This window comes from Bos mutus, chromosome 28 (assembly GCF_027580195.1).
Source record: "Bos mutus isolate GX-2022 chromosome 28, NWIPB_WYAK_1.1, whole genome shotgun sequence".
NCBI classification, from domain to species: domain Eukaryota; kingdom Metazoa; phylum Chordata; class Mammalia; order Artiodactyla; family Bovidae; genus Bos; species Bos mutus.
Genome location: NC_091644.1, coordinates 20084736 through 20110377, shown reverse-complemented (window position 1 = coordinate 20110377; position 25642 = coordinate 20084736). Strand labels below are relative to the sequence as shown.

The following is a 25642-nucleotide window of genomic DNA, read 5'->3' as shown; positions in this document are numbered from 1 at the left end:
TTAAATATTTAGAGATAATTTTCCCTAATTAAGAAATGAACCTTTCAAAAATCACCTTATCCTTGAAGCTAAAGATTGTAAACTTATGCTTGCTAGTTTTTGCATAATTTTATTATCTCCTATAGATATTGTGATGCATAATAGCATCTAGCGTTGTTTGGGAGGCAGCATGATTTGAATGTCTTGGGGTTCAAGAAGGTGTGGTGATATGGTATTGAAGAAGTTGAATCACAGTGGTGACTTGGCCAGAACTCTATAACCATACGACTAGTGAAGAGGCAGAGTCTCTTTACTAGTTTGATTGACTCATGGCCAACCTTGTACCAAGTCAGCTTAAAGAGTTTCTTTTTCTTTTTTTGGCCATGCCATGTGGCATAGGGAAACTTAGTTCCCCAACCAGGGATCGAAACCAACACCCTTGGAGTGGAACCATGGAGTCTGAACCTCTGGACCGCCAGGGAAATCCCTCAAAGACTTTTTAATATAATAAGGGATGATATTGACAAAATACAAGCTCCTATTTAAGGCTATAGGACTATTACATGAAGGGACAGAAGTCTCTGGGTACTGTCTGCCTGTAACTTGGAACTTAGAACATAAAATGTTCGTAAATGTTAACAGGCAGTCCCTGGAAGGTTAGTTCATAGGCGTTTTATTGCCCTGGTTTTGGAAAAAGAAGGAAATCATTCCTTTCAATGACAAAAACAAAACACAAACTTTAAAGAGCATGAAATGTTCTTTAAAATATAGAAAAGTGTAAAGAAGGAGAGAAACCAGCCTGCCTATTGAGATAACAGCCACAGTTAACATTTTATTATGCTGTCTTTTTTTGGGGGGCGGGGGAGGGTCACAGACTAAAGTGAATTCTGATTCTTTTGCCAAATTCCTTTCTTCTGTCTTAGTTTGCCAGACAGTATAGCAGGAATGAGCCCCTAACCTTCTCATGGTTACGCCGATATATTAAATGGCCATTACTTCCACCTAAGAATATTAAAGACCTCATGGATCTTGAAGCTGTCCACGATGTCTTGGATCTTTACCTATGGCTAAGGTACCAAATTTTTCCATTATGCGCCTCATTTTTTCCAAGTAATAGGACAAATCAAAAGTTTTTATGATGGTCTTTTACACTTTCAAATTAGGCACATACTTGCAAGGTGTTTTATTGTCCATTTAGGCAGCTGAGCCTGGTTTATACCCATTCCAAAAATGACTTAAGAGTTCTTATGATTCTAGTTAAGTAGGTGAGAAACTCTACTAAATCCTATGCAAATAGTAGTCCCTGGACCAAAAGCATTGGTATTGATTGGAAACTTGTTAAAAATAGAGAATATTGGGCCTACTCCAGCTTTAATAAAACTCTACATTTTAATAAAATTTCAAGGTGATTCATGTCTGTATCATGATTTAAGAGGGACTGCTGTAGATCAGTCATTCCCAAAGGAGGGGCATGTCCCACTAGGGAAGCAGATCAGAATCACTTAAGATAGGAGTGGTGAGCAACTCTCATAACAACATATTCCTTACATGAGCTGGGGGCAGAAATAAAGGTTGAGCAAAGGCACTGGACACAGTTTGCAAGAACAGAATATTTGGAATGAATCAGTATCAAGATTTAGTCACTTCATTGACAGTAGTCCAGCAACTGCCCTAAGAACTCTTCCTATCATGTAATGTGTTTTTTTTCTTTCCAGCTACCGGTTTTTAGATATGTTTCCAGATGCCAGCCTGGTTCGAGAGCTCCAGAAAGAACTAGATGGCATTATCCAAGATGGTGTACACAACATCACCAAACTGATTAAAATTTCAGAGACACACAAACTGCTGAATTTGCAGAACTTGTCAGCAGAGAGCCAGTCCCGTCTGTCAGCTGCAGCAAAGAGCCAAAGCAGAAGGAATCGGGGCACCAAAGCTTTGGGGAGTAAAGCTGCTGAGCCCCTCGGCCCTGATGCAGAAGAGAAATCCCTTGCTTCCAGGTTGGTGCAGCAAGGACTCCTCACTGCAGACATGCTGAAACAGCTGGAAAGAGAGTGGATGACACAAAAAACCGAACAGGGCAAAGGAAGACTAGAAACTGGGACTTCCTTAAAAGGGACAAGAAGAAAGAAGAAAGAACCTGATTCAGATTAGTTTGATTTCTATTTTTACAAATAAAAATATTTTAAGCTCCTTTTATCTTTACATGCATTTACTGCCTGCTGTGGTTTTGTGGCTATCTTTTACTGCGTTTTTGGCTAAGAAAAATGAACTCTTAAAGATAACTGAACTATTTGTTTCATGTCTTAGAGGTTTATTCAAAGCTTTATTTAATGGCCATTTGTAGTATAGCACTAAGACAATGCATTCTGAGGAACTCTGCATGGGGATAAAATCAGCATGGTGAATTGTTTTGACCAGTTTCCCTACACCTTTGCGAGGATGTCACAGGTGGAATTCTTTGGCAAACATTGCTGTCTGTTGTACCCACATACCAGAGGCTCTTCTCTGTGCTGTAAATATGTAATAAATGAAACATTATATCCATGCCCTCATGGAGATTATATTTGGTATGGTGACAGATAAGAATAAGTTAACAAATAAACAACGTCAGCTCTATGAGGGCAAATATTGTTGTCTGTATAGTTCACAGCTATATGTATGGTGCCTAGAATAGAGTAGAAGCACAAATGAATGTGAAATTAATAGATGTGATTTCAGAGATAAATGCTAGAAAGTCATAGAATAAGGAAAGCAAATGGGAGTAGTTGGTGGGGTATATCACGTGGAATGAGGGGTCTTCTCATGTCCAAAGGCCAGTCTGATGCATAGCGGCCTTCACTTGTCCAGTAGTGTTTTAAGCTTTGGTTGGAGACACAGCTAATAGGAGCTTAAAGACACAGGCTTTGGGGTTGGACACACCGTGGTTTAGCTTCTGTCATCACTACCAGCTCAGTGACCTTGCCCTCTCTATGGCTTGGTCCTTACATTCAAAAAAGATGGCTAGTAATGCCTACTTAGAGTTGTTTGGGAGGTTAAATGGCATCTCATGACATTAAAGTCCTGGTATATAGGAAGTGTTTTATAAAGGAACCTGAAGGTTTGAGTTCATTCTGGGCTGTGAATTGAGCTCTTAGGTCATTGGAAGAACTTATTTCTTGAGCAACTGCTAAGTTGAGGCTGATTACAGCCTGGGGATTAAAGTGATTTGGTTCCATTTGGGTCAAGGAATAGCCAAGTTTGCAGTTAGTCATCTCTCTCTGACTTTTTCTTCAATAGTTCAGAGTTCAGATGGTATTTAATTGAGATAGCAATCTTTATTTTTCTAACCTTTGCCTTTATAGAAGTAAAAGCTGAACAGGTGGCACTGACTATCTTTCTCCCTTACTTGTGTATAATCAGTAGTGAAATGCCTGGAAGGGCATGTTTCTTTTAATATTTTGTGTTTGAGCAACTTTAACTTATGGAACTTGCTTTCCACTGTGACTTACATCGTAGCAGACATAGCCCTTTCTTGCCTAAGTGGTGTCAAAAGATACCTGTGAACTGAATTGGATAATGGATTTGGTTTCATATTTAAGTGAGGATATACATCACTTGGGCTTCCCAGGTGTTACTAGTGGTAGAGAACCTGCCTGCCAATGCAGGAAACATAAGAGACGTGGGTTCGATCCTTGGGTCGGCAAGGTCCCATGGAGGAGGTCATGGCAACCCACTGCAGTATTCTTGCTTGGAGAATCCCATAGACGGAGGAGCCTGGCGGGCTACAGTCCATGGGGTCACAAAGAGTCAGACAGGACTGCACACGCATGCCCATGTACGTCACTTAGCGTGTTATTAATTCTCCCACTCTCTCCAGTTTGGAAGTCCGAATTGGTAAGTCAGAGAAGACACTTTAGGCAAGACACTTGCAAACTCAGGCAAGTTTAAATGTTAGTGAAGCCTCAGATAAAAGGGGTGGGGAGAGGGGGTGCTGTTAGCTGCTCGAACATTGAGCTAAAGTGTATTTATAAATACTAGTGATAGTTTACTTTTTACCTGTCCTGTCTGTGGGGGGAAAGAGCTCTGTGGTTAGGCAGAATAAGATTAAAGAAAGATGAAATCAGATGAAACAAAAAAGGAAAAATATAATTGGAGTGGTCCTAATTAATTCTCTGCAGTATGTTTAAAATTGTCACTGTGAAAACAAATCTTTCTTCTCTGCTAAAAGTTGGACGTGTCACTTTCTTTTTGGCCTTATGGGCAAGCTGGTCCTGTTTTCAGTCTTTCCAAAACACAACTTTTTTTGTTCTTGAAGTTTTCTAACAGGTTTTGAAACACTTGTCTGAAAACCCTCCTTGAACTATCGTGGATTCAGCTCAACATCAGCACTGAATATGGACTGAGACTCAGATACTGACTTCAGTTCTGTCAGTATAGATCTAGGGAACGTAGTAAAAGCAGAGACATGACTTTGCCAACAAAGGTCCGTCTGGTCAAGGCTATGGTTTTTCCTGTGGTCATATATGGATGTGAGAGTTGGACTGTGAAGAAGGCTGAGCATCGAAGAATTGATACTTTTGAACTGTGGTGTTGGAGAAGACTCTTGAGAGTCCCTTGGACTGCAAGGAGATGCAACCAGTCCATTCTGAAGGAGATCAGCCCTGGGATTTCTTTGGAGGAATGATGCTAAAGCTGAAACTCCAGTACTTTGGCCACCTCATGCGAAGAGTTGACTCATTGGAAAAGACTCTGATGCTGGGAGGGATTGGGGGCAGGAGGAGAAGGGGACGACAGAGGATGAGATGGCTGGATGGCATCACCGACTTGATGGATGTGAGTCTGAGTGAACTCCGGGAGTTGGTGATGAACAGGGAGGCCTGGTGTGCTGTGATTCATGGGGTCGCGGAGTCGGACACGACTGAGCGACTGAACTGAACTGAACTTAGTAAAATGTGGTTAATACATTACTGGTTAACAATAATAACCAATGACTTGTAAAGCATTGTACGTTGTGTTTAGGGACAAATGTGAATCTACAAAATGGAATTGAGCCTTTTGAAAAATGACTTCTTGTGAATCACAAAGCTATCATCAGGAACCACCAATGATTCTTAACACCTCGAAATTGGGAATCTGTAATGATGTAGTCATTCTTTGTCCAATTCGAAACAAACCTATGAGTATATAATGAAAAGTTGTGGTTTAATAAGAGAAGAAAATGGATAAATGAATTAGGCTATTTCCTTTCTGTATTTCAAAGGTTATAAAATACATACACTTGAACAGAGATAGCAATGTTTGTAAACATCCTTCTGAATTAGCACTATTATCTAAAAGCCTGTCACTCAACATAGTAGGACACTTCCACATAGAGGTGATAAGCGACAGTTGTCTTTATGGGCAAAAAGATGCCAGAGACGGGGGGAAAAAAGCTTTGCAAATAGGATCAGGCTTTGAAGACTGAATTTAAGAAGTTACTTCTGGCAAATTTGGGTTGAAGAGGCGATTTTGAAGTCCTTTAGGCTACACTCCTAGAATCCGCCCAGAGTCTCAATATCAAGTGCTCCCTAAGCAGTCCAGGCCCTTGAAAAGCCTCTGGTGCTTATAGAGGCTTTGGTAGAGGCTTTGGTAAAGGCTTGTAACCCGGTGACTACTTTGAACTGCTTTTTGACACACCTGTAAAATGCAGCGAAACTGATAATTTCCTGCTGGGAAATCGCTTTTTTCTCAAGTGCTTGTAATTAGGTCGAGATCATATATATTTTTTAAAGTCCCTTAAGTAATTTGTAATGTCCACAAATTGCCTTTTTCTTTCCTCTTAACAGCTACATTTTCATTTTCTTAACATGTTCATCACTCACTGTTATTCTTTAAAAATTGATAAATAGATGTTGATCACATGTATTTAAAAGTACTGTATAATAGAAATTCAAAACAAAGCTCCCTTGAAAGTAAGAACTTCCCCCTAAGTCACACTTGTGTACATTAGCTTACCTCTAGCTATACACATAAGCCAAGGAAGCTTAAGCCACTTTTTTAAAAGTAATTCTTGTCAAAGGAATACATACACAGCTTTAAAAACCACAATCACTTTCAACTCTGTTATCTATTTCGTCTCATATTTACCTCATTGACTGCATAATATACATCCTCTGCTAACTCTTTCGTCATCATTTTAAAGCATTAGCTACTGATTTCTTGTTATATTAGATGAGGATTTAGCTTTCTTAAATTGCTCCTTTTCTCCATTTCTCTTTTGATATAGCTATTATTCCTTTTTGTTTTGTTATTAATAAGTTAATTAAATAAATTAGTTATTAATTTTAAATCCGTGTTTAAAATTGTGTTTGTGACCTTTTGGCTACTTTCTAGGCAATGTCTCCAATTTTAACCCCTTGAAGATTTAATTTTTTCTGTGAGAGTTTTCATTTCTTAGACATCCTTATTATTTGATAGTTCCTTTTTATTTTGAAAATAAGAGGAGTGACAATAAACAGTGTAATGTCTGCGTCTGAGGAGAGATTCAGATACACATTTGCTAAGAATCACAATTCAGAAGAATAAAGGGGAGTATGGCAATTGAGAGAAAAAAGGTAAGACTTTTGTGGCTTGTTATGAGAATATTGGCATTTTAAAAAAAAAAATGGAAGTATAGTTGATTTACAATCTTGTGTTTCAGGTGTATAGCAAAGTGATTCAGTTTTTATATATATAAAAATATATATATTTATATTTTATATATATATTATAATATATAAATATATTAATTATAGTATATAATTATAATATAATATATTGTATTAATTATATTAATAATAAAAATATATATTATAAATAATATTTATAATATAAATATAATATATAATATTATATATATATATACACACACACACATACATACATATATATACACATATATTTTTCCAGATTCTTTTCTCTTATAGGTTATAACAAAATATTGACTATAGTTCCCTGTGCTATATAGGAGGTCCTCATTGGTTATTTGTTTTGTATATAGTAGTGTGAATGTGTTAATCCCAAATTCCTAATTTATTCTTCCCCCTTCCTTTCCCCTTTGGTAACCATAAGTTTTGTTTTCTATGTCTGTGAGTCTATTTCTGTTTTGTACATAAGTGCATTTGTTTCATTTTTTTTTAGATTCTACATATAAGCATTATCATATGATATTTGATATTTTGGCTGGCTTCACTTAGTATAATAATCTCTAGGTCGATCATGTTGCTTCAAATGGCATTATTTCATTCTTTTTTATGGCTCAGTAATATTCTATTGTATATATTTACCATATCCTCTTTAATCTATTCATTTGTTAGTGGACACTTAGGTTGCTTCCATGTCTTGCCTGTTGTAAACAGTGCTGCAGTAAACATTGGGGTGCATGGTATATTTTCAAATTATGGTTTTCTACGGATATGTGCCCAGAAGTGAGATCCTTGAATCCTATGGTAATTTTTTTTTTTTTTTTTTTGTTTTAAGGAACCTCCAACTGTTCCCCATAGTGACTATACCAATTTATATTCTTACCAACAGTGTAGGAAGGTTGCTTTGAGAATACTGGCATTCTGACAGTCCCGAGTTCTTAGACAGGAGGTACTTTCAGCACTGGCCTTTTCTTGGTGGCTGTCAGCCACGAGCAGAGTCTCTGTCTTGTGGTGATAGAAGAATAACCTCCCGTGATGTAGTCTCCTAAATTCTGCACAATGATTTAATTTCATCACCACCTGGTCCATATACTGTGACTTTTTATCCAATGATATATATAAATTCACATAAATTATTTCAGCTGAATTATCAGTTCTGACTCCTGCTATTTAATTTTTAGTAATATTAGAACTCATGTGTTTTCACATATTCTTTTAACTATAATTCTTGCCCTGATCTTGAAAGATTTTAGCTTTTCTTGCTTATTTTCTGGGCTTCCCTGGTGGCTCGGTGGTAAAGAATCCACCTGCAATGCAGGAGACCCAGCTTAGATCCCTGAATCAGGAAGATCCCCTGGAGAAGGACATGGAAACCCACTCTAGTGTTCTTGCCTGGAGAATCCCATGGAGAGGGGAGCCTGGCAGGAACAGTCTATAGTGTCTTAAAGAGTTGGACACAACTGAAGCAGCTGAGCATGCTTATTTTCTAGGGTAAGGCTCTTCTTCCCTTACCAACTTAATACATCATATCTTGTATTGTTAAAGTTTACAATGTATGGGTGCATGTCTTATCCCTATTTCATTTGCAGACAGTCCTGGTACAGTATAGTATTTCTCAGAGGCCATTATCTTACTAGCAGAATTTAAACTGTGCAAAGCTAATTAAAAGCTGTAAAATGTAACCAGAGAATATGAAAGTTTAATACTATCAAAAATAATTGGAAAATTTGTTAGAGTGTATCTTTATTCTCTGAAGTTTTATTAGGATGTTCTCTAAAAATTCATATAAACTTTTTATCAGTTATGGCTCAAAGATAAATTTCTCATTTTGAGCTTAAAATTCTTGCTAAGGAAAAAGTACAGAATTTTTTTGTGTGTGTCATATAATTCCTCTCCCACTCCCTGCTCCCACTCTTATTTTTGGTTATCATCTTGTTCTTGTTTCATGAATGCAATCAATCTCTTTATTTACCTAATGATATTATAGTTTTTGTCTTAAATTTTCTTGTTTCCTTTTTCTTTCTTGTGTGGTTTCTGCCTTTGTTGTTGGAAACTTGTCTTGAGTGTCTAGTAGTCTTTGGCTATGTTCCTATTTAAAAGTAAATTAAGCTAATAGGCAATGGCACCCCACTCCAGTACTTTGCCTGGAAAATCCCATGGATGGAGGAGCTTGGTAGGCTGCAGTCCATGGGGTCGCTAAGAGTCGGACACGACTGAGCAACTTCCCTTTCACTTTTCACTTTCATGCATTGGAGAAGGAAATGGCAACCCACTCCAGTGTTCTTGCCTGGAGAATCCCAGGGACGGGGGAGCCTGGTGGCTGCCGTCTGTGGGATCACACAGAGTTGGACACGACTGAAGTGACTTAGCAGTAGCAGCAAGCTAATAGGAAGCTCTGTTTACATGGGTAATGCTTTGGGTTTTGATGCAGATTGATTGTGGAGAAGGCAATGGCACCCCACTCCAGTACTCTTGCCTGGAAACTCCCATGGATGGAGGACCCTGGTGGGCTTCAGTCCATGGGGTCGCAAAGAGTTGGACACAACTGAGCAACGTTACTTTCACTTTTCACTTTCATGCATTGGAGAAGGAAATGGCAACCCACTCCAGTGTTCTTGCCTGGAGAATCCCAAGGACAGGGGAGCCTGGTGGGCTTCCGTCTCTGGCGTCGCACAGAGTCAGACACGAATGAAGCGACTTAGCAGCAGCAGCAGCAGCATGGCCATATAATATTCTGTTGTATAAATATACCACATCTTCTTTATACATTCAACTGCTGACCGACACTTAGACTGTTTTCATATCTTGGCTATTGTGAGTAAAGATACAATGAACTGGGTGTGCAGATATGCTTTCGAGATACTGATTTCAATCCCTTTGGATGAATACCCAGGAATGGGATTGTTGGATCATATGGTAGTTCAGTTTTTAGTTTTTTTGAGAAACTGCCATACTGTTTTCCATTATAATGGTTGTCTCAATTTATAATCCCACCAACCATGCACAAGGCTCTCCTTTTTTCCATATCCTCACCAATGTTGTTATCTCTTGTCTTTTTCAAAAAGCCATCCTGACAGGTGTGAGATGAAATCTCACTGTGGTTTTGGTTTGCATATCACTGATGATTAGTGATATTGGCCATGTTTTCATAGATCTGTTGGACATTTGTATGTCTCCTTTGGAAAAATGCCTATTCAGGTCCTTTGCCCATTTTTTATTAGATTATTTTCTTTTTTTGCTGTTGAATTGCATGAGTTCTTTATATATTTTGGTTATTAGTGCTTTATCAGATACATAGTTTATGAATATTTTCTCCCATTCTATAGGTTGTCTTTTCAATTTATTGATTGTTTCCTTTGCTATTCAGAAGCTGTTTAGTTTAATGTAGTCCCACTTGTTTATTTTAGTTTTTGTTTCCTGTGTTTTAGTGACTAATCTAGGAAATCACTGCCCGGACCAATGTCAAGGATCTTTTCCCCTATGTTTTCTTCTGGGAGTTTTATGGCTTCAGGTATTGATTTTGAGTTCATTTTTGTGAATGGTATCGGGTAAGTCTCCTGGGTATTTTTGAGGGGTCATGGAACTAATCCCCCACAGATACTAAGAGATGACTGTACATGTATGATTCCAGAATTATTAAGTCATGCTCTTGGGGAAAGCAACTTTACCAACCATAGGACTCACTCATTTCCAAAGTTACTCAGGTCAGTGTCTTTTCTTCCCATCCCCTTCAGGGAGGCTATTTATACATTTATAATAGTGTTATTTTGTCATTCCCATTACATCCATCATCTCCTAAGTATTCTCTTAGATTCACATACATTAAATTCACTCTTCATGCTATAAAGTTGTATGGATTTTGACAAATGTATTTTTTTTGTTTTATTTTATTTTTTTTATTTTTCCCCATCCTGCAGCCCCCTCCCAGCTCCCTCCCCATCGCATCCCTCTGGGTCATCCCGGTGCACCAGCCCCGAGCACCCTTGTGTCATGTACTTACCATTACAGATCACACAGAAGAGCTTCACTGCCCTAAAAACTTCTCGGTGCTTCCCTTACTCAGTCCTCCTCTCCAGCCCCTTGCAACCACTGGTCTGTTTACTCTCTACTGTTTTGCCTTTTCCATATCTGAGGTCATTTAATTTTACCAGAAGAAAAACTGGATTCCCCAACTCCTCCCAGTGGGGGAAGAAAGGGATATATTCAGATAAATATTTGGTGGTGGAAATTGGAAATAAGTGGTTTAGGGTCTCACTGTTGACTTGAGGGTTTAATTTGATGGCCATATTTTCTGTCTCATACCTCATTCCCACTTCCCATGGTGCCTAATGGTCCCAGGTCCAGAGGTTGTTGGATTCAATCTCTCCAAAGAATAAACACCTGTTCTCCTCTAGGGGGTGGGATGCGATGGTCACTCATTGCTCTAGGCAGAGGAGCATACCTGGGACCTAATTGCCTTGTTATATACAGTTTTAGCCAATCTCTTTTTTCCTCTCCTCTCGCTTTTCTGAAGTATCAAGGCCTCCAGTTTCTGAGCAGTTCTAGAGTTATAGATGTCATTACTCATTTCTTGGTGGAATCACTCTCTGCAGGCACTTAGGTATCAGTGTTTCCCCTGCTAATCTTCTCTGTCAGCTTTCTGTCTTCCAAAATCAGTTAAGTTCTCTTGTTTGTGTGGATTTATGCCATGCTTATGTATTTTGCAAATACAGCTCTTAATGTATAGTTGTGATAAAAAATAATGTACAGTTGATTTCTTTTTTGTCTTTACTCAAATTTAGGTATCATTTATCTGTATAATATGTACCTATTTTTAAAATTAATAAAAAAGAAAGAAATCAACTGTACATTGTTTTTATCACAACTGTACATAGAGCTGTATTATTTAATTATTTTTTTTAGAACTATAGTTAATATACATGCTCATTTCTTCATGAGTGTTCCCTGGATGCTCTTGGGTCAGGAATAAACCTGTAAAAAAATAAATAAATAAACTATCAGTAGTATTTTTTTGAAACTTGCTGAAGTTAACATTTCAGCTTCATTTGTGGTTGCTCCCATGGAAACACCATAGCAACTGCAACTGCTGGCAGAGTTTGGAAGTTTCTGCACTGACTTTCTTTTATGGTAGTTTGCTCTTTCACACACTCTCTTTCTTATTCTTTGGCAGCAAGTGGAATACCAGCACGTCAGACTGACTTATATTAGGGGCATCTTAACTTTGTACATATTATTTAAAAAAAAATCAAGGACAGAATTCAAGACCTGTTTTCTTTAGTAACAGGAATAAAATAATTATAAAATTACTAATTGTTTCTATAATTCCAGTAAGTGAAACTAGTAACTTTTAGTGGTTTTGGTTATGGAATATTTTTTAGGTTTATTCAAGTTATTTATTAATATTTATTATTGAGGTATCACTGATGTACAATATTATATACAAGTTTCGGGTGTACAACTAGCAAGTCACAATTTTTAAAAGATTACATTCCATTTGTAGTTATTATAAAATATTAGCTACATTCCCTGTGGTATACAATATATCCTCATAGCTCATTTCTTTCTCCCTTTTTTTATAATGATTTCACTAGACCTTTATTATCCTTTACTGTTTTCTAGGAGTCTCTGCCATGGAACTTTCACCTTAGACTTTTTTTAAAATTTGCATTTATGTCATACATGGTAGTTTGTATTCCCCCTACTCCTATCTTCTCTCCCCCCTTCTCTCTCCTCTGAGATAATCACTAGTTTATCTTCCATATCTGTGAGTCTGTTTCCTTTTTGTTTTATTCACTAATTTATATTTTGGATTCCATAAATAAGTAATATCATGGTTTGTAGTTATGTTTTACTGAATGTACTGAAAGGGCTGCCATGTATTTTCTTATCCTAAGGGCTTAAATGGGATGAGATGAAACAGCAATTTTAAGAAGGGGTTTGTAGCTAGGTGACGGCTTAAAGAGATGCTTTTAGCGTGTCCACTGTGGGATGCATGACTTCTCCTATGTGATCTCATTTACTTTTATTTTCCAAATGACCACTGAGGGAACTATGAACACTTTACACATTCAAACTTGGACCCTTTGTCTTCAAACAGGGCAGAGCCAAACTGGGAACCCAGGGCTTGTGCACTTTCCACTGGGCCCGTTTCCCTAGCTTGGGTTCCGTATTTCCCCTGTGCTTTGCTTCCGGGTTAGCAAGAGCCAGTGGAGGACAGTGGATAAGCATGGACCCTGAAGCCACACTCAGTTCATTTCAGTTCAGTTCAGTTGCTCAGTCGTGTCCGACTCTTTGCGACCCCATGAATCGCAGCACGCCAGGCCTCCCTGTCCATCACCAACTCCCGGAGTTCACTCAGACTCATGTCCATCGAGGCAGTGATGCCATCCAGCCATCTCATCCTCTGTCTTCCCCTTCTCCTCCTGCCCCAATCCCTCCCAGCATCAGAGTCTTTTCCAATGAGTCAACTCTTCGCATGAGGTGGCCAAAGTACTGTAGTTTCAGCTTTAGCATCATTCCTTCCAAAGAAATCCCAGGGCTGATCTCCTTCAGAATGGACTGGTTGGATCTCCCTGCAGTCCAAGGGACTCTCAAGAGTCTTCTCCAACATCACAGTTCAAAAGCATCAATTCTTTGGCGCTCAGCTTTCTTCACAGACTGGTTCCAAATAGGAAAAGGAGTACGTCAAGGCTGTATATTGTCACCCTGCTTATTTAACTTATATGCAGAGTACATCATGATAAATGCTGGGCTGGAAGAAGCACAAGCTGGAATCAAGATTGCCGGAGAAATATCAATAAACTCAGATATGCAGATGACACTACCCTAATGGCAGAAAGTGAAGAGGAACTAAAAAGCCTCTTGATGAAGATGAAGCCATACTGCCTGCATTTAAATATCTATTCCATGTACCACTCGGGCTCTGTGCCTGTTTATTTGTAAAATAGAAGAGAATGATAGTTGCTATGGGAATTAGTATTGTAAAACACCCAGTAAACATTACACAAGGGTTTACTAAATAATAGGTAAATTCTGCTGGATTTCTTATCTTTCTGCTATGCTCAGTACTTAAAGGAAAGTAGATATTGTCTTTAGGCCTTCCCCTAGGGGCCAGCTCTATGGAAACAGAAGTGTGTATAGATGTCAAAGTTCCTTCTTACACGGAAGGTTTGGGCCAGACAGATAATACATTTTCACTGAAATGTTACTCGGTTTCCCTGGTGGCTCAGCCATGAAAAATCCACCTGCCAATGTAGCAAACAGTGGGTTTGATACCTGTGTCAGGAAGATCCCCTGGAGAAGGAAATGGCAACACACTCCAGTGTTCTTGCCTGGGAAATCCCATGGACAGAGGAGCCTGGCAGTGTAGTCCATGGGGTTGTAAAAGAGTCGAACATGACTTAGCGACTGAACAAAAAGAAAAAAAATTGTCACTTAGCTGGCCAACCCTCAAATGGTGTTCTTAAGCAAAATCTAAGTGCTTATAAGACTTGTGTATAGCTACATGGAGCTTTTTTTTTTTTTTTTTTTTTTAATTTTGCTGTGGCAAGATCTTAATTCCCTGACCAGGGACTGAACCTGTGCTCCCAGCAGTGGCAGTGTGGAGTCTTAACCACTGGACTGCCAGGGAAGTCCCCCACAGAGCTCTAATAAGGGTGAATAATTCCAACGGTTATACTGAAATAATCAGATGAAGGATGGCAAAACAATCTAATTATTCAGTGTTTATAAGTTGAGAGGGCTGAGCTAGATGACTCCAAATACATATGACTTTTATAGTCATTAAGCTTCTTGATTTAGTCATCCAACTCAGACCTGGAATGTATGAATCGATGCTAATGTGCTTAGATTAAAAAATGGAATGATACAGCAGATGAAAATCCTCAGGTGTCTTTTGCCTGATTAAAATTCCAGAGGCTGCCTATCTGGCACATAGAAGCAACCACAAGATTGCAGAGATCTTTGGTTATAGCTTCGTTCCTTTTGTCCACGAGTCATCGTAACCCTTTATTCCCATGTCGAGTAGATCGATGATCTCGGTGCCACACTGCACCTCAGAGGTTACTTTTTCAATGAAGGAATTAGGACAATGCTGTTATCCCTCATGGGCAGGTGACCTGCCTGGGATGTTATCCTCAGCCAGTGTAGACTCAGGGACAACACGATCTGTCTCAGGAAACCAACAATTCCACATGCCGAGGAGTGTCAACAACAGAAGATTAACCTTTGCTTGCTTGTAGGAATGACAGGGGAGCTGAAAGCATTCAGAGTCTGAGGGGTAAACACACTGAAAAGGATAGTTTCTCAGTCTGGGAGAGGGTTTTATATCAATCTGAGAAAAGCATTTGAGTAATTGTAATCGAGCATCCTGGGCTCAAGCTAGACCTCTAGTGGCTATCCACATGATGGATGGGCAGTGAGCACTGACTGGAGAATCAATGCCTTCTGAAGAGGCAGCTGTCGAAGGTTCTCACCCTGGCAATTGTCTGGAAATTGTTTTGGTTAATGAGATTATGCTGCTGAAAAGCAAACAAAACTGAGGCTGTTGAGCTGACCAGGAAACAGTGTTTTCCCTTTGTATTGTAGAGCAGGTGCCTATGGGAGCAGAGAAACACTGGGGTGCCCATCTGACCGTCATTTACATCAGGCAGTTGCTAATTTTAGGAAGCGTTTGGTTAGTGTTTGGGACCTTGTGCTCAGAAATTTCCTTATTTAGCCATTTCCCGCCACTGGGAAGATCCTGTTGTAGTGATACCTCTGTGTTTAGTTTTCCGAGTACTGTTGACCCTTGAACAACTCAGAGGTTAGGGGCACCAGATCTTCCATGCAGTCTAAAATTTAACAGTTAACAGCCAGCCCACCATGTATGTGGTTCCCCCGTATCTGCGATTCCACACCTGCAGGATTCAACCAGCCCTGGATCATGGAGTACTGTAGTATTTACTGTTGAAAAAAATCCACATATAAGTGAACCCATGCAGTTCAAACCCCATGTTATTCAAGGGTCAACTGGAGTTGGAATTCTTGACAATAACCCAACAGAACGCTGCTGCTAGTAGTAGCTATTAATTATCTATCATGTGGAAAAAGAAGAAAGGCAATGCTATGTATTGGTTAAAAGCTGGGCCCTGAAATGAAACTCCTGGATTCGATTCTTCATTGTACTGTTTGCAAGCTTTGTGATTTTGAGTAAATTAACCTTTCTGGGCCTCAGTGTTCACGTTTATAAAATGGAAATAGTAAGTGTTCCATCCATGTTAGCTACTGTTGTTAACATTGTTGTTGTTGGTTTTATTAGCTGACCAACGACTCTAGGAAGAATGCAAGGTCTGTCGTACCCATATGTTGGCTCCTTTATGGGCCCTTCTCACATCAAGTATGATGCGTGAGATACATGAACCAAATATCCTAGTGGCCTGAGACATTTCCTGCTTGTGACTTCGATTTTTCTCGCCAATAGCACAGTGAGTACAATGAATACAGGTGATTTCATTCCTTCTCATGGATATTTTCCCCCTAGTTCCTTATCTGGGAAATGAAGGTTTTCTGGCTTGCCATTCTGAAAAGATAAACCTTTATTGATTTTTTTTTCCATTACCACAGGCTGTTAGCTAAGAGATCTTGATCTGTCACAAATGAAGGAATTTGCCCCAACATTCTTGAAATCTCTGACCAGGGCAATACTTAGTCTTAATTAAGGTAGTGCTCTAGAAGAGCAGGGATCCAAGAGTTACGTCCCTGTGTTGAGAAGAAAGGACCGAAGAGAAAAGCCTGAGACTAGACTTTTGCAGAGCAGCTCAGCCGGTTGGGAGTTGGCTTTGTTTAATGGTCAACTCCTCAGAAGATTTTCCTCAGCTGAGTGGGCTTGGTGGGGCACTAGCTTGAGCACGTTGCTTAGCAACGAGATTTTGTGACACCCAGTTCTCAAAGACTCAAGCAACTCACCCCTTGCCTGCCCTCCACCAACCTTCAGCTACCACCTCAAGCCTCCTATTAGACAATCTAGTGCGTGCTGGAGGGAGGGACCAGAGACTGGGGGCGAAGTTTAATCATTGAACTGAGCAGCCCACAAGTATTTAATCTGTAGCACCTAGTTCCCCGGAAGCCTCCAGGCTGGACTGGAAGTGGGCAGCTCTCCAGAGACGTGGGAGTAACACGGCACGGAAACCTCTGCTCACCTCAGGAGAAACCATACTTGGAGAAAATGTTTGCGGTACACTTGATGGCGTTTTACTTCACCAAGCTGAAGGAGGACCAGATCAAGAAGGTAAGCACTCTCAGAGCTGAGAGACACCTGGTTCTGTCTTCCCTGATAAACTGGCCCCTACGTGTAAAAAGATTTAAGAGAGCTTATTAGAGTAGGCACAAGGGACACAGGAGTGGTTAAAAAAAAAAAAAAAAAAAACTCACAGAAGGGGACAAAGAGGTAAATCTCCCACCAGCTGTACATTGCATAGTGTCCTGAGCCTTCAGTTTCACTCAAAAATTCCTGGCAGACACCAGACGGGAAGGGGATGAGGAGAAAGTCTGTAGAAAGCCTGGAGATGATTGTGTTTGATGTGAGAGATGTTTAGGAGGGAGGGATACAAAGGAGAATCATTTTGTTTTGTTTTTTTAAAGACTTTGAGAACTTTAGAAGTAATTCACGTGATTCTTCACGTGCTTGAAAAGATATAAATGCAAACACCAAAAGGGGTGTGAGATTCCACGTATAGTAATCAAAATATAAATTATTGGTATGTGCTGTTTGCCAGGGGTGTGTGTGCTGTTAATGATGTGCATTATTTTGCCACTTTGCCCAAGAAACCTATCTATGGAACTGATTCCAAGGTGGGCTGATTAAAAGTTGCCAAGGCTGGAGGCCAACAGCATTCTCTCTTGGCAGCCTGGAATGAGGCCAGCCTGCCACTCTAGCCATACCAATGGCAGGGCTCTGGGCACAAGAATCTAGAGACCAGAGGTCCTCCCAGCAGGTCAGTTCAGTTCTGTTGCTCAGTCGTGTCTGACTCTTTGCGACCCCATGAACTGCAGCATGCCAGGCTTCCCAATTCCCGACTTCCATCACCGACTTCTGGAGCTTGCTCAAACTCATGTCCATCAGGTTGGTGATGCCATTCAATCATCTCATCCTCTGTTTTCCTCTTCTCCTTCTGCCAGTAGGTTGGTTTAGCCAAGATTACCCAGGTATTTAAGGTGGAGTAGGGATTAAACCCAAGCTTCTGACTCCTCCTCCAGCATTCTTTCCATTGTGTCATGATGCTTCCTAGCCTTTCAAACTGGAAGGAAGGAAGCATGGCACCTTTGGGCAGCCCTCCTGCACTGGGTGGGATAACCTCCCTCCCTACATTCATTAGGGAGCTGACTTGCTTCTCCGGAAATATTGTAAATCAGTCAGAGTTAAGTTATCTGACTTTTCATTTATCAATTAGATTCATGGAGCCCTCTACTAGCTTAAGGAGGTGGAAAAGTGCTAAACAGCACTGCTTAAGAATTCATTTACTTCTTAATCAAGATGCAAGCTGCATGGTGTCTCTCCAGCCCCCAAGGGGAGCCTTTGCAACCTCTATACCTCCAATTCTAGCAAATGAGTTTCATTTCCTTGGGCCCCGTTGTGGTGGTTAACCTTTAGTCACACCCTGGAATCAGGCTGGACGTGTTTGTCCACCAGCACAGGTGCAGGCCCAGGAGGCAAGGTACGCAGCCTCCAACAATCTATTCTCGGTCCTTCTGGGAGGAGGATCGGTGTTTGTCAAGGCCTGGAGGTGACCCCTCTCTCTCTGGGGAGAAAGTTAAGAGTGAGGTGAGCAAGGATATTCAGGAACATTTTCCAGCCACCTGGAGTGAGTGGGCCAGCAGGTGTCTGGCATAGCAAGGTTTTATGAGCTGCCTGGATGAGTCACAGGTTTAGAGAAAGAACAACTCATTCAGCCTCCTCATGGTGACAATACATCTGGTCAAAAGGCACAGGCTCGTTCTCCCTCCTGGTCAAGCAGCCAGTCCCCTCCAGAGTTTCTGTGCTTCCTTCCTTGAGAGTTGTCAAGATCCTGGGCCCTACTTGCCCGCAAGTGTTAGTATTCAAAACCTGGGACGATTTTTGAAACCTGCTTATACCAACATTAAAATGAAAATAAAACAGAAAGGAAGAATAAAGGGAAAGAGAGAGGGAAGATAAGAAGAGAGAGGAGAAACCACTCTTACAGCTGCTTTTCCAATTCCATGCATTGACATTATTTGACCTAGGGATAGCATTGAGCTGAGTTTGGTCACTGACCTGTAGATTGTACATTCATAAAAGAGAGGACTGGCTAGGGTTTTCTATGTGTACTTTTTACAGTTTAGTAAGTCAACATTGCAAAAAGTAGAGATGTTACCTTTAGTCCCATCCTTCTCATAAACACTGTCATATTTGCCATGTGGAAGACTTTGTAGTCTTTTTTCACAGTGGATGTTTTTATAGTTATATGGTGCATATTGTTCTGGATCTGTGTCCTTCACTTACTGTTATATCGTAACCATGTATATAGATTTCTCCATAATTATCATTTTAAGACCTTTCTAATATTCTGTTCAGGCTTTCCTGGTGGCTCAATGGTAAAGAATCCACCTGCCACGATTAAAAAATAAATAAAATTTTAAAAAGAGAATCCATCTCCCAATGCAGGAGATGTGGGTTCAATTCTGGGTCAGAAAGATCCCCTGGAGAAGGATATGGCAACCCACTCCAATATTCTTGCCCAGAAAATTCCTTGGATAGAGGAGCCATTGGGCTACAGTTCATGGGGTTGCAAAAGAGTCTTAGTGACTAAATAATAACAATATTCAATCAAGTTGGATATGCCATAATTTAAACTTCCCCATCTTTTTGGACATTCAGCTACTTTCACAAACACTTTTTGCCAATTAAAGTATTGCTATGTTAAACACAGGCATGCATTTAATTTTCTCCATATTTGGGATTGTTTCCTAAGGGTAGGTTTCCAGAAGTGAAATCACTGGGTCCAAGAGTTGAACCATTTTATGACTCTAGCTTCATAATATGGGACCTTTGGACTAAGTGATCTGTAAAGTCCCTTCCAGCTCCCACATTCTGTAATTCAGCAGCTTTGAGCTTACATTTTTGAATTTGCTCTTTGTATGTTAAATGTGCTACTTGTTGGTTCTTTTGTTTAGAAAATATCTCATGTCGTATGATTTGTGAGTCACTCCAAGAGTAGGCTTGGAGTGACTCACAAGTGAGTGACTCACTTGAGTAGGCCCTCAGGTACCTTCTTTGGTGCCTGCAATGTGTGTTCCTGGTTATACAGTCCTCAAATCACCTGTTTGGGTTTAAAATATAGCATTGTTGTCCCAACATAGGTTTCATTCTTCTTTTCTAGCTACTTTACCAGGTGTTGTGGAAGATAAAAAATATATATACAAAACAAGAAAGCCATACCAGTTGACATTTTTTTTGGACATAACTTTAACTTATTGAAACAGCAGGAGTAGTAACCCCAAGTCCTGAATGACTCTTTTAAACATCAGCTGGCAAATGACTCCAAAGGGTCTCAAAACCATTCCTTACTTACAAAGGATGATGCTATGGGAATGCCTAGAGAAGCTCATTATACTCTGGGGATGGGAAGAAATGAGCAGTAGGTTCAGGGCCACTGTCTGAAGGGCCTTGGGGTGGTAAAAGAGCAAGTTTAGTTTCTGAGGGGCACATCTCACCCTTCTCTGAGCCCCAATTACTTGGGTCATGTCCTTTCTGTCGGCTGTCTCCTTGTCTGTTGCTGTGCCAACCAATTAGTCATAAACAGACTCCGAGCGAACAGAAAGCCCTTAATGAAGCATGACCTGGTTCCATCCTATCTCCTCAAATATGCTGACAGCCCAATTGTCCTCTTTTGTTAATGGCTCTCTGATGGTCTTCTGGCCTCTTTCTGGCCCCCAGGCTCCCAAAAGCCATGGACCACTTCACTGGCTTAGGACTCCATATTGGCTCTGGACTGAACTGAGATGCCTGCCCTCTAGGCTTGGCTGAAGGCTGGGTACCTGTCTTATGATAAAGGTCATGTGACCCCTGGCTTTGGTATAATTTGTCTGTTGGACTCGTGGGTCCTGCACAAAGCTGTGAAGCAAAACCAGGCCATTGGAGTGAGGAACATGGAGGAATTAGAATCCCAGTGCTGCCCCTGACATACAGCTCTCCTAATGGCTCTGAGCCTTGGAGTCCCCATCTCTCAATTAGGAGCCATCATTTTGGCCTTACCTGGCTGCCTCAAGGGGCTTCCCTGGTGGCTCAGATGGTAAAGAATCTGCCCACAATGCAAGAGACTCAAATGGATATCTTGGAGATTAGATGAGGTATCACACACAAAAGCATTTTTCAGACTGCAACCAATGTTCTTAGCCTTAGGGAAAAGTGTGGGGAAGCAATTCCTACAGGAATGTGCCCAGATTAAGCCTTCTTGTGACTTGGATGAATAGCAAGGCTGTTCAGTATATAAAGCAGGGTGGCACTACAAGGCGCCTGTCCCACTGTCCCTTCTGATTCTCCAACCCAGCGAGTCCTGGGAGTCCAAGCCACACCACCGAGTGACTCGTGTTAGCATGGGGAGGCAGGTAGTAAGATGTGACTCCTACCTTAAAATGGACTGTGTACAGCAAGAATAATTTTTATCTTTCCTCCATTGGGGTGTTTGTCCTTTGTCCCAATTTTCTGATTATGTGAGTGACATCCACTCATTTCTAATAGCAATTTGAGCTGGCTTTAAAAATTAAACTTCATCTTAGTTAAAACAACCTCAGTTAAAAAGGAAATTTAAAGCACTGGACTTCAGAGATTGTGACTTCCCTGGTGGCTCAGAGGGTAAAGCGTCTGCCTACAATGCAGGAGACCTGGGTTCGACCCCTGGGATGGGAAGATACCCAAGAGAAGGAAATGGCAACCCACTCCAGTATTCTTGCCTGGAAAATCCCATGGATGGAGAAACCTGGTAGGCTACAATCCATGGGGTCGCAAAGAGTCGGACACGACTGAGCAACTTCACTTTCAGAGATTGTACTTGGAAACTGAATTTGGCTTTGAGCTTCCTAGCAGCCCATAAACAAGGGGAGACATGTGAATAGCTATTATTATCACTGCATAAAAGAAAGCTTCCTTGTTTTGGAATTTGAGGTTCACTCTATAAGCTAGTCTCTTCCAGTGGAGAGCCAATGGGAAAATGGTGAGGACCTTGAACTAGGAATTAGAAATCGAGTCCTTGTTTTTGCCCCTCTATTGTCCCATCAGAAAAGTGGGGGAACCATTTTTTCCTCAGGGCTTGTCCTTCAGAAGAAGAAGTCCCTACCCCTCACCCCTCAGTTTTCCATTCAATTCTGTTCTAAGCTCAGCGAGGGGTCAGGCAAGGGACCTTTGGGGATCCATATCAAGAAGCTGTCCCAGGGACTTCCCTGGTGGTCCAGTGGTTGAGAGTCTGCCTGCTGATGCGGGGGACATGGGTTCAGTTCCTGCTTCGGGGGGATCCCACATGCTGTGTGGCAGCTGAGCCCACGAGCAACAGCTACTCAGCCTAGAGCCTGTGCTCCTCGGGAGAAGCCATCACAGTGAAAAACCTGCACGCCACAGCTGGAGAGTGACCCCTGCTCTCCGCAACTGGAGAAAGCCCGTGCACAGCAACGAAGACTTGGCAGAGCCAAAAATAAATAAATAAATTTTAAAAAAAAAAAAAAAAAAGAAGCTGTCCTGAGTCAGGAATGCAGCTTTCTGCCTGGAGTGGGAATTAATAGCCTTGAATGGAGGGCAGGTGCCCCCAGCAGCCAACCCTGATCACTCTGCACTCTGTTCCAGGTGGACAGGTTCCTGTACCACATGCGCCTCTCCGATGAGACCCTTTTGGACATCATGGCTCGGTTCCAGGCAGAAATGCAGAAGGGCCTGGGGAAGGACACCAACCCCACAGCCTCGGTGAAGATGCTGCCCACCTTCGTCAGGGCCATTCCAGACGGCTCGGGTGAGTGAGGCTGGGGGCGGCCAGGGACACTGCTCCTCCTGGCTCCCTTTTGGCTGATGGGTACCTGAAGTTGTCTCCTGTTTCCTGGCTTACCTCTCCAAGCCCTCTCTCCACATTCCCCCCTCCCACCTTCCCGACTCCAGTAATGTTCCATATCAAAAGTTTGGAGCCAAAGTTCCAATACATCTTGCTTTCTCCCTGCCTGCCTTGGCCCTACACATTCTGTTCCCTCTCCTGCTGGAGCATCCCAACACTCTTCCCCTTAATGAACACCAACCTGGCCTTCCCACCTGAGTGTAGAGATCACTGACCACCTGGGAAGCAACCCATGCTGGGTTAGGCGCTTGTCACCCTGCTGTGTATGCGAGTCTCGCCACAGGACCAATGCGACCTGAGGGCAGAGTCTGCATCTTCTTCAAACAGTGCTTTGGTGCTGCATAGTCCTGGATGCAGACTAGGCCTGAAATGTTTGCAGAACGGATAGTAAATGGCATTTCACTCCTAAGTACCTAGGTTCTGGGCTACAGATAGCAAGTAGTGGAAGACAGAATAGTGGAAAAAATACTAAATGGTAATTGAAGAAACCTGAGTTCTAGGCCCAGATCTGTCATTGATCACTGACCTTTGGCAAAATGTTTAGCTTTGATTTTTCTATCTGTAAAATGTGTTCTCTCTTGGTGCTATAATAAGTTAGCACACACTTAGTAGCTCTAAACAACACACATTTATTCTCTTGCAGCCCCAGAGGTCAGAAGTCTGAGATGGGTCTATAATCAAGGGCTATCATCAAGATGTGGCTGAGCTGCATTCCTTGCGGAGGCTTTAGGGAAGAGTCTCTCTGTTTCCTCGCATTTCCCAGCTTTTCCTATGTTCACTGGCTCATGCACTTCCCATCTTCAAGCCCCAGTGTAGCATCTTCAGATCTCTGACTCTGACCCTTCTGCCTCCCTCTTGCATACTTTAAAACCCTGTGATTACATTAGGCCAACTGATGAACAGTTTTGATTCTATCAGCAACCTTCGTTCCTTCTTATCACAGAACTTAATATATTCATAGGACCCATGATCAGGATGTAAACATCTTGTGGGAACTATTATTTTGCCATCAAACTGCTCTACTCTCAGCCTCTGGGTAAAGCCATAGGAAGGAAAGAAATTGGTATCTACTACACACCTCCTGTGGTCATGGGATGCTAGGGACTCGCTGTCTCATACAATCCCCATAGGAACCCCATGGTGGAGCTCTTATCCCCAACTCAGATGAGAGCAATGAGGGCCAAGGGGTTCCCCCCAATGTCAGAGTCTCAGTGCTCCAACCAAGCTCCAGCAGGGGCTTTGGGGCTTTCGAGGGAGCAAGGACTAAAGTTTAGGGAGCTCTCAGGGATGTTTGATTGGATTAGCAGGGCTCTGGGCCCCTCTGGGAGAACACATAGGCCAAAGTTGCTTGACTCTGCCATGTGAGAGGCTCCTGGGAACTGTGATGGGAAAGACCCGTTCCCTCGCTGGTGGGGGTTGTGCGGCATGGGCACTGTACCATGTGGAGAAACACAAGCTCTGAAGAGAGACAGTCCTGCTTTGAAATCTCTGCTGAGTTCTGACACTGCTCTTTGAGAATGCTGAGAAGACTGTGGTCCTTGATGGGTCCTCTGGGGCCATTCAGAGAAGCACCTGGTCATAAGGTATGTGTGTGTTGGGAGCACCAGCTCAGAGTCCTCCTGGCTTCCAGTGCTTTGGCTCTTCTTGTGGAGGTGTGTCCCCAGAAGCAAGGGAAAGTGGCCTTCAATGGTCTGGAGGCTGCTGGCTGCTTCAGGAAGGTTTGGAAGTGAAACTGACCAAGTTTTAGAAATTACCTCCTCATCAGGCCAGGAGATGCCACCTCCTGTCTTCATGGTCTCCTCAGAGCCTCTCACTAACACAATCGGTCTCACCAGGGATTCTGCAGCAGTGAGGTCCCTGGGCCCAGAGTCCTTATGGAGCCATATGCCTTTGTAAAGTCCCAGAACCACTGTACCCCTGTTCTCATTAGTAAAAGAGATGTGGCCAGTTTGTCCACCAACTTGTAGGTTTGGTAGCATCAGATGAGGTCATGTACAAGGAATGCTCGAAACTCTCCAAGATGTCCCAAGTGCTATGGAGCTCCTGTGAGCTCCTGATCTGATTTTAGGATTATTTCCTAATCTCTTGGGGCCTCCATTTCTGAAATGTGTGCAGTTTCCAGAAGAAATCCTTCAGAGCTGGCCCACTCTCTAGTTTCCCCTCCTCCATCTGCACCTGCCTGAGGCGGGTAAGCTGATAGAGCCTTAGTTACCTCCCAGCTGTCAGTCGGGGAGCTGCACTTGACTGTTCTTACAAGAGCCTTAAAAGCATGGTTGTGATTTGTGCCTTCTTCTCCACCAGTCACAAGGGAAGGGGGGCAGGAAGTGCCCATCTTGTGATTTGAATGTGTCAGTGATTCTTTAGGCCCCTCTCCAGTGGCCTCTCTTCTTGACCTCTGCCTCCAGGCAGCCTCCTAGGTTGCCTGGAGGCTAAGCCTTGTGGGTGAGACCAGCCGCCTCTGTGTTATCAGCTGATGGCCCCAGACGTCTGCACTGGGGCAAAGGTTCCACACTTGCCTAAGCTCCTGGGGGACTTCCCAGGTAGCTCAGACGGTTAAGTGTCTGCCTACAATGCGGGAGACCTGGGTTCGATCCCTGGGTTAGGAAGATCCCCTGGAGAAGAAAATGGTAGCCCAGTCCTGTACTCTTGCCTGGAAAATCCCATGGATGGAGGAGCCAGGTAGGCTACAGTCCATGGGGTCACAAAGAGTCAGACACAACTGAGCGACTTCACTTTCACTTCAATGGGTAATTCCTAAATATACAGTTTCCCAGGCTTCTCCCCTTGGAGATCGTGAATCTCCAGAAATCTACTCGTTCAGTCCCTGTGCACCTTTGGGAGATGCTGCACTAGAGAGTGGAGAAGGAAGAGGGGCACAAGCCAGACATAGCACAAGCCAGGGCAGGAAAGCCCAATGTCTATGGTTTCAGT

General features: G+C 42.0%; 2 protein-coding genes across 2 annotated transcripts in view; both read left to right on the top strand.

Moving 5' to 3' along the window:
• The window catches only part of SUPV3L1 (Suv3 like RNA helicase), a 29177-nt gene extending 22959 nt beyond the window's left edge, over positions 1 to 6218 (top strand). The window contains exons 14-15 of the mRNA XM_005906352.3: positions 903 to 1051; positions 1695 to 6218. Coding sequence (XP_005906414.2) covers positions 903 to 1051; positions 1695 to 2130 — 585 coding nt within the window. The 3' untranslated portion in view covers positions 2131 to 6218. The remainder of the gene's footprint in view (positions 1 to 902; positions 1052 to 1694) is intronic.
• Positions 6219 to 16681: 10463 nt separating this feature from the next.
• Positions 16682 to 25642, top strand: part of HKDC1 (hexokinase domain containing 1) — a 39911-nt gene continuing 30950 nt past the window's right edge. The window contains exons 1-2 of the mRNA XM_005906353.2: positions 16682 to 16887; positions 22453 to 22615. Of these exons, the coding sequence (XP_005906415.2) occupies positions 16825 to 16887; positions 22453 to 22615 (226 nt within the window). The 5' untranslated portion in view covers positions 16682 to 16824. The remainder of the gene's footprint in view (positions 16888 to 22452; positions 22616 to 25642) is intronic.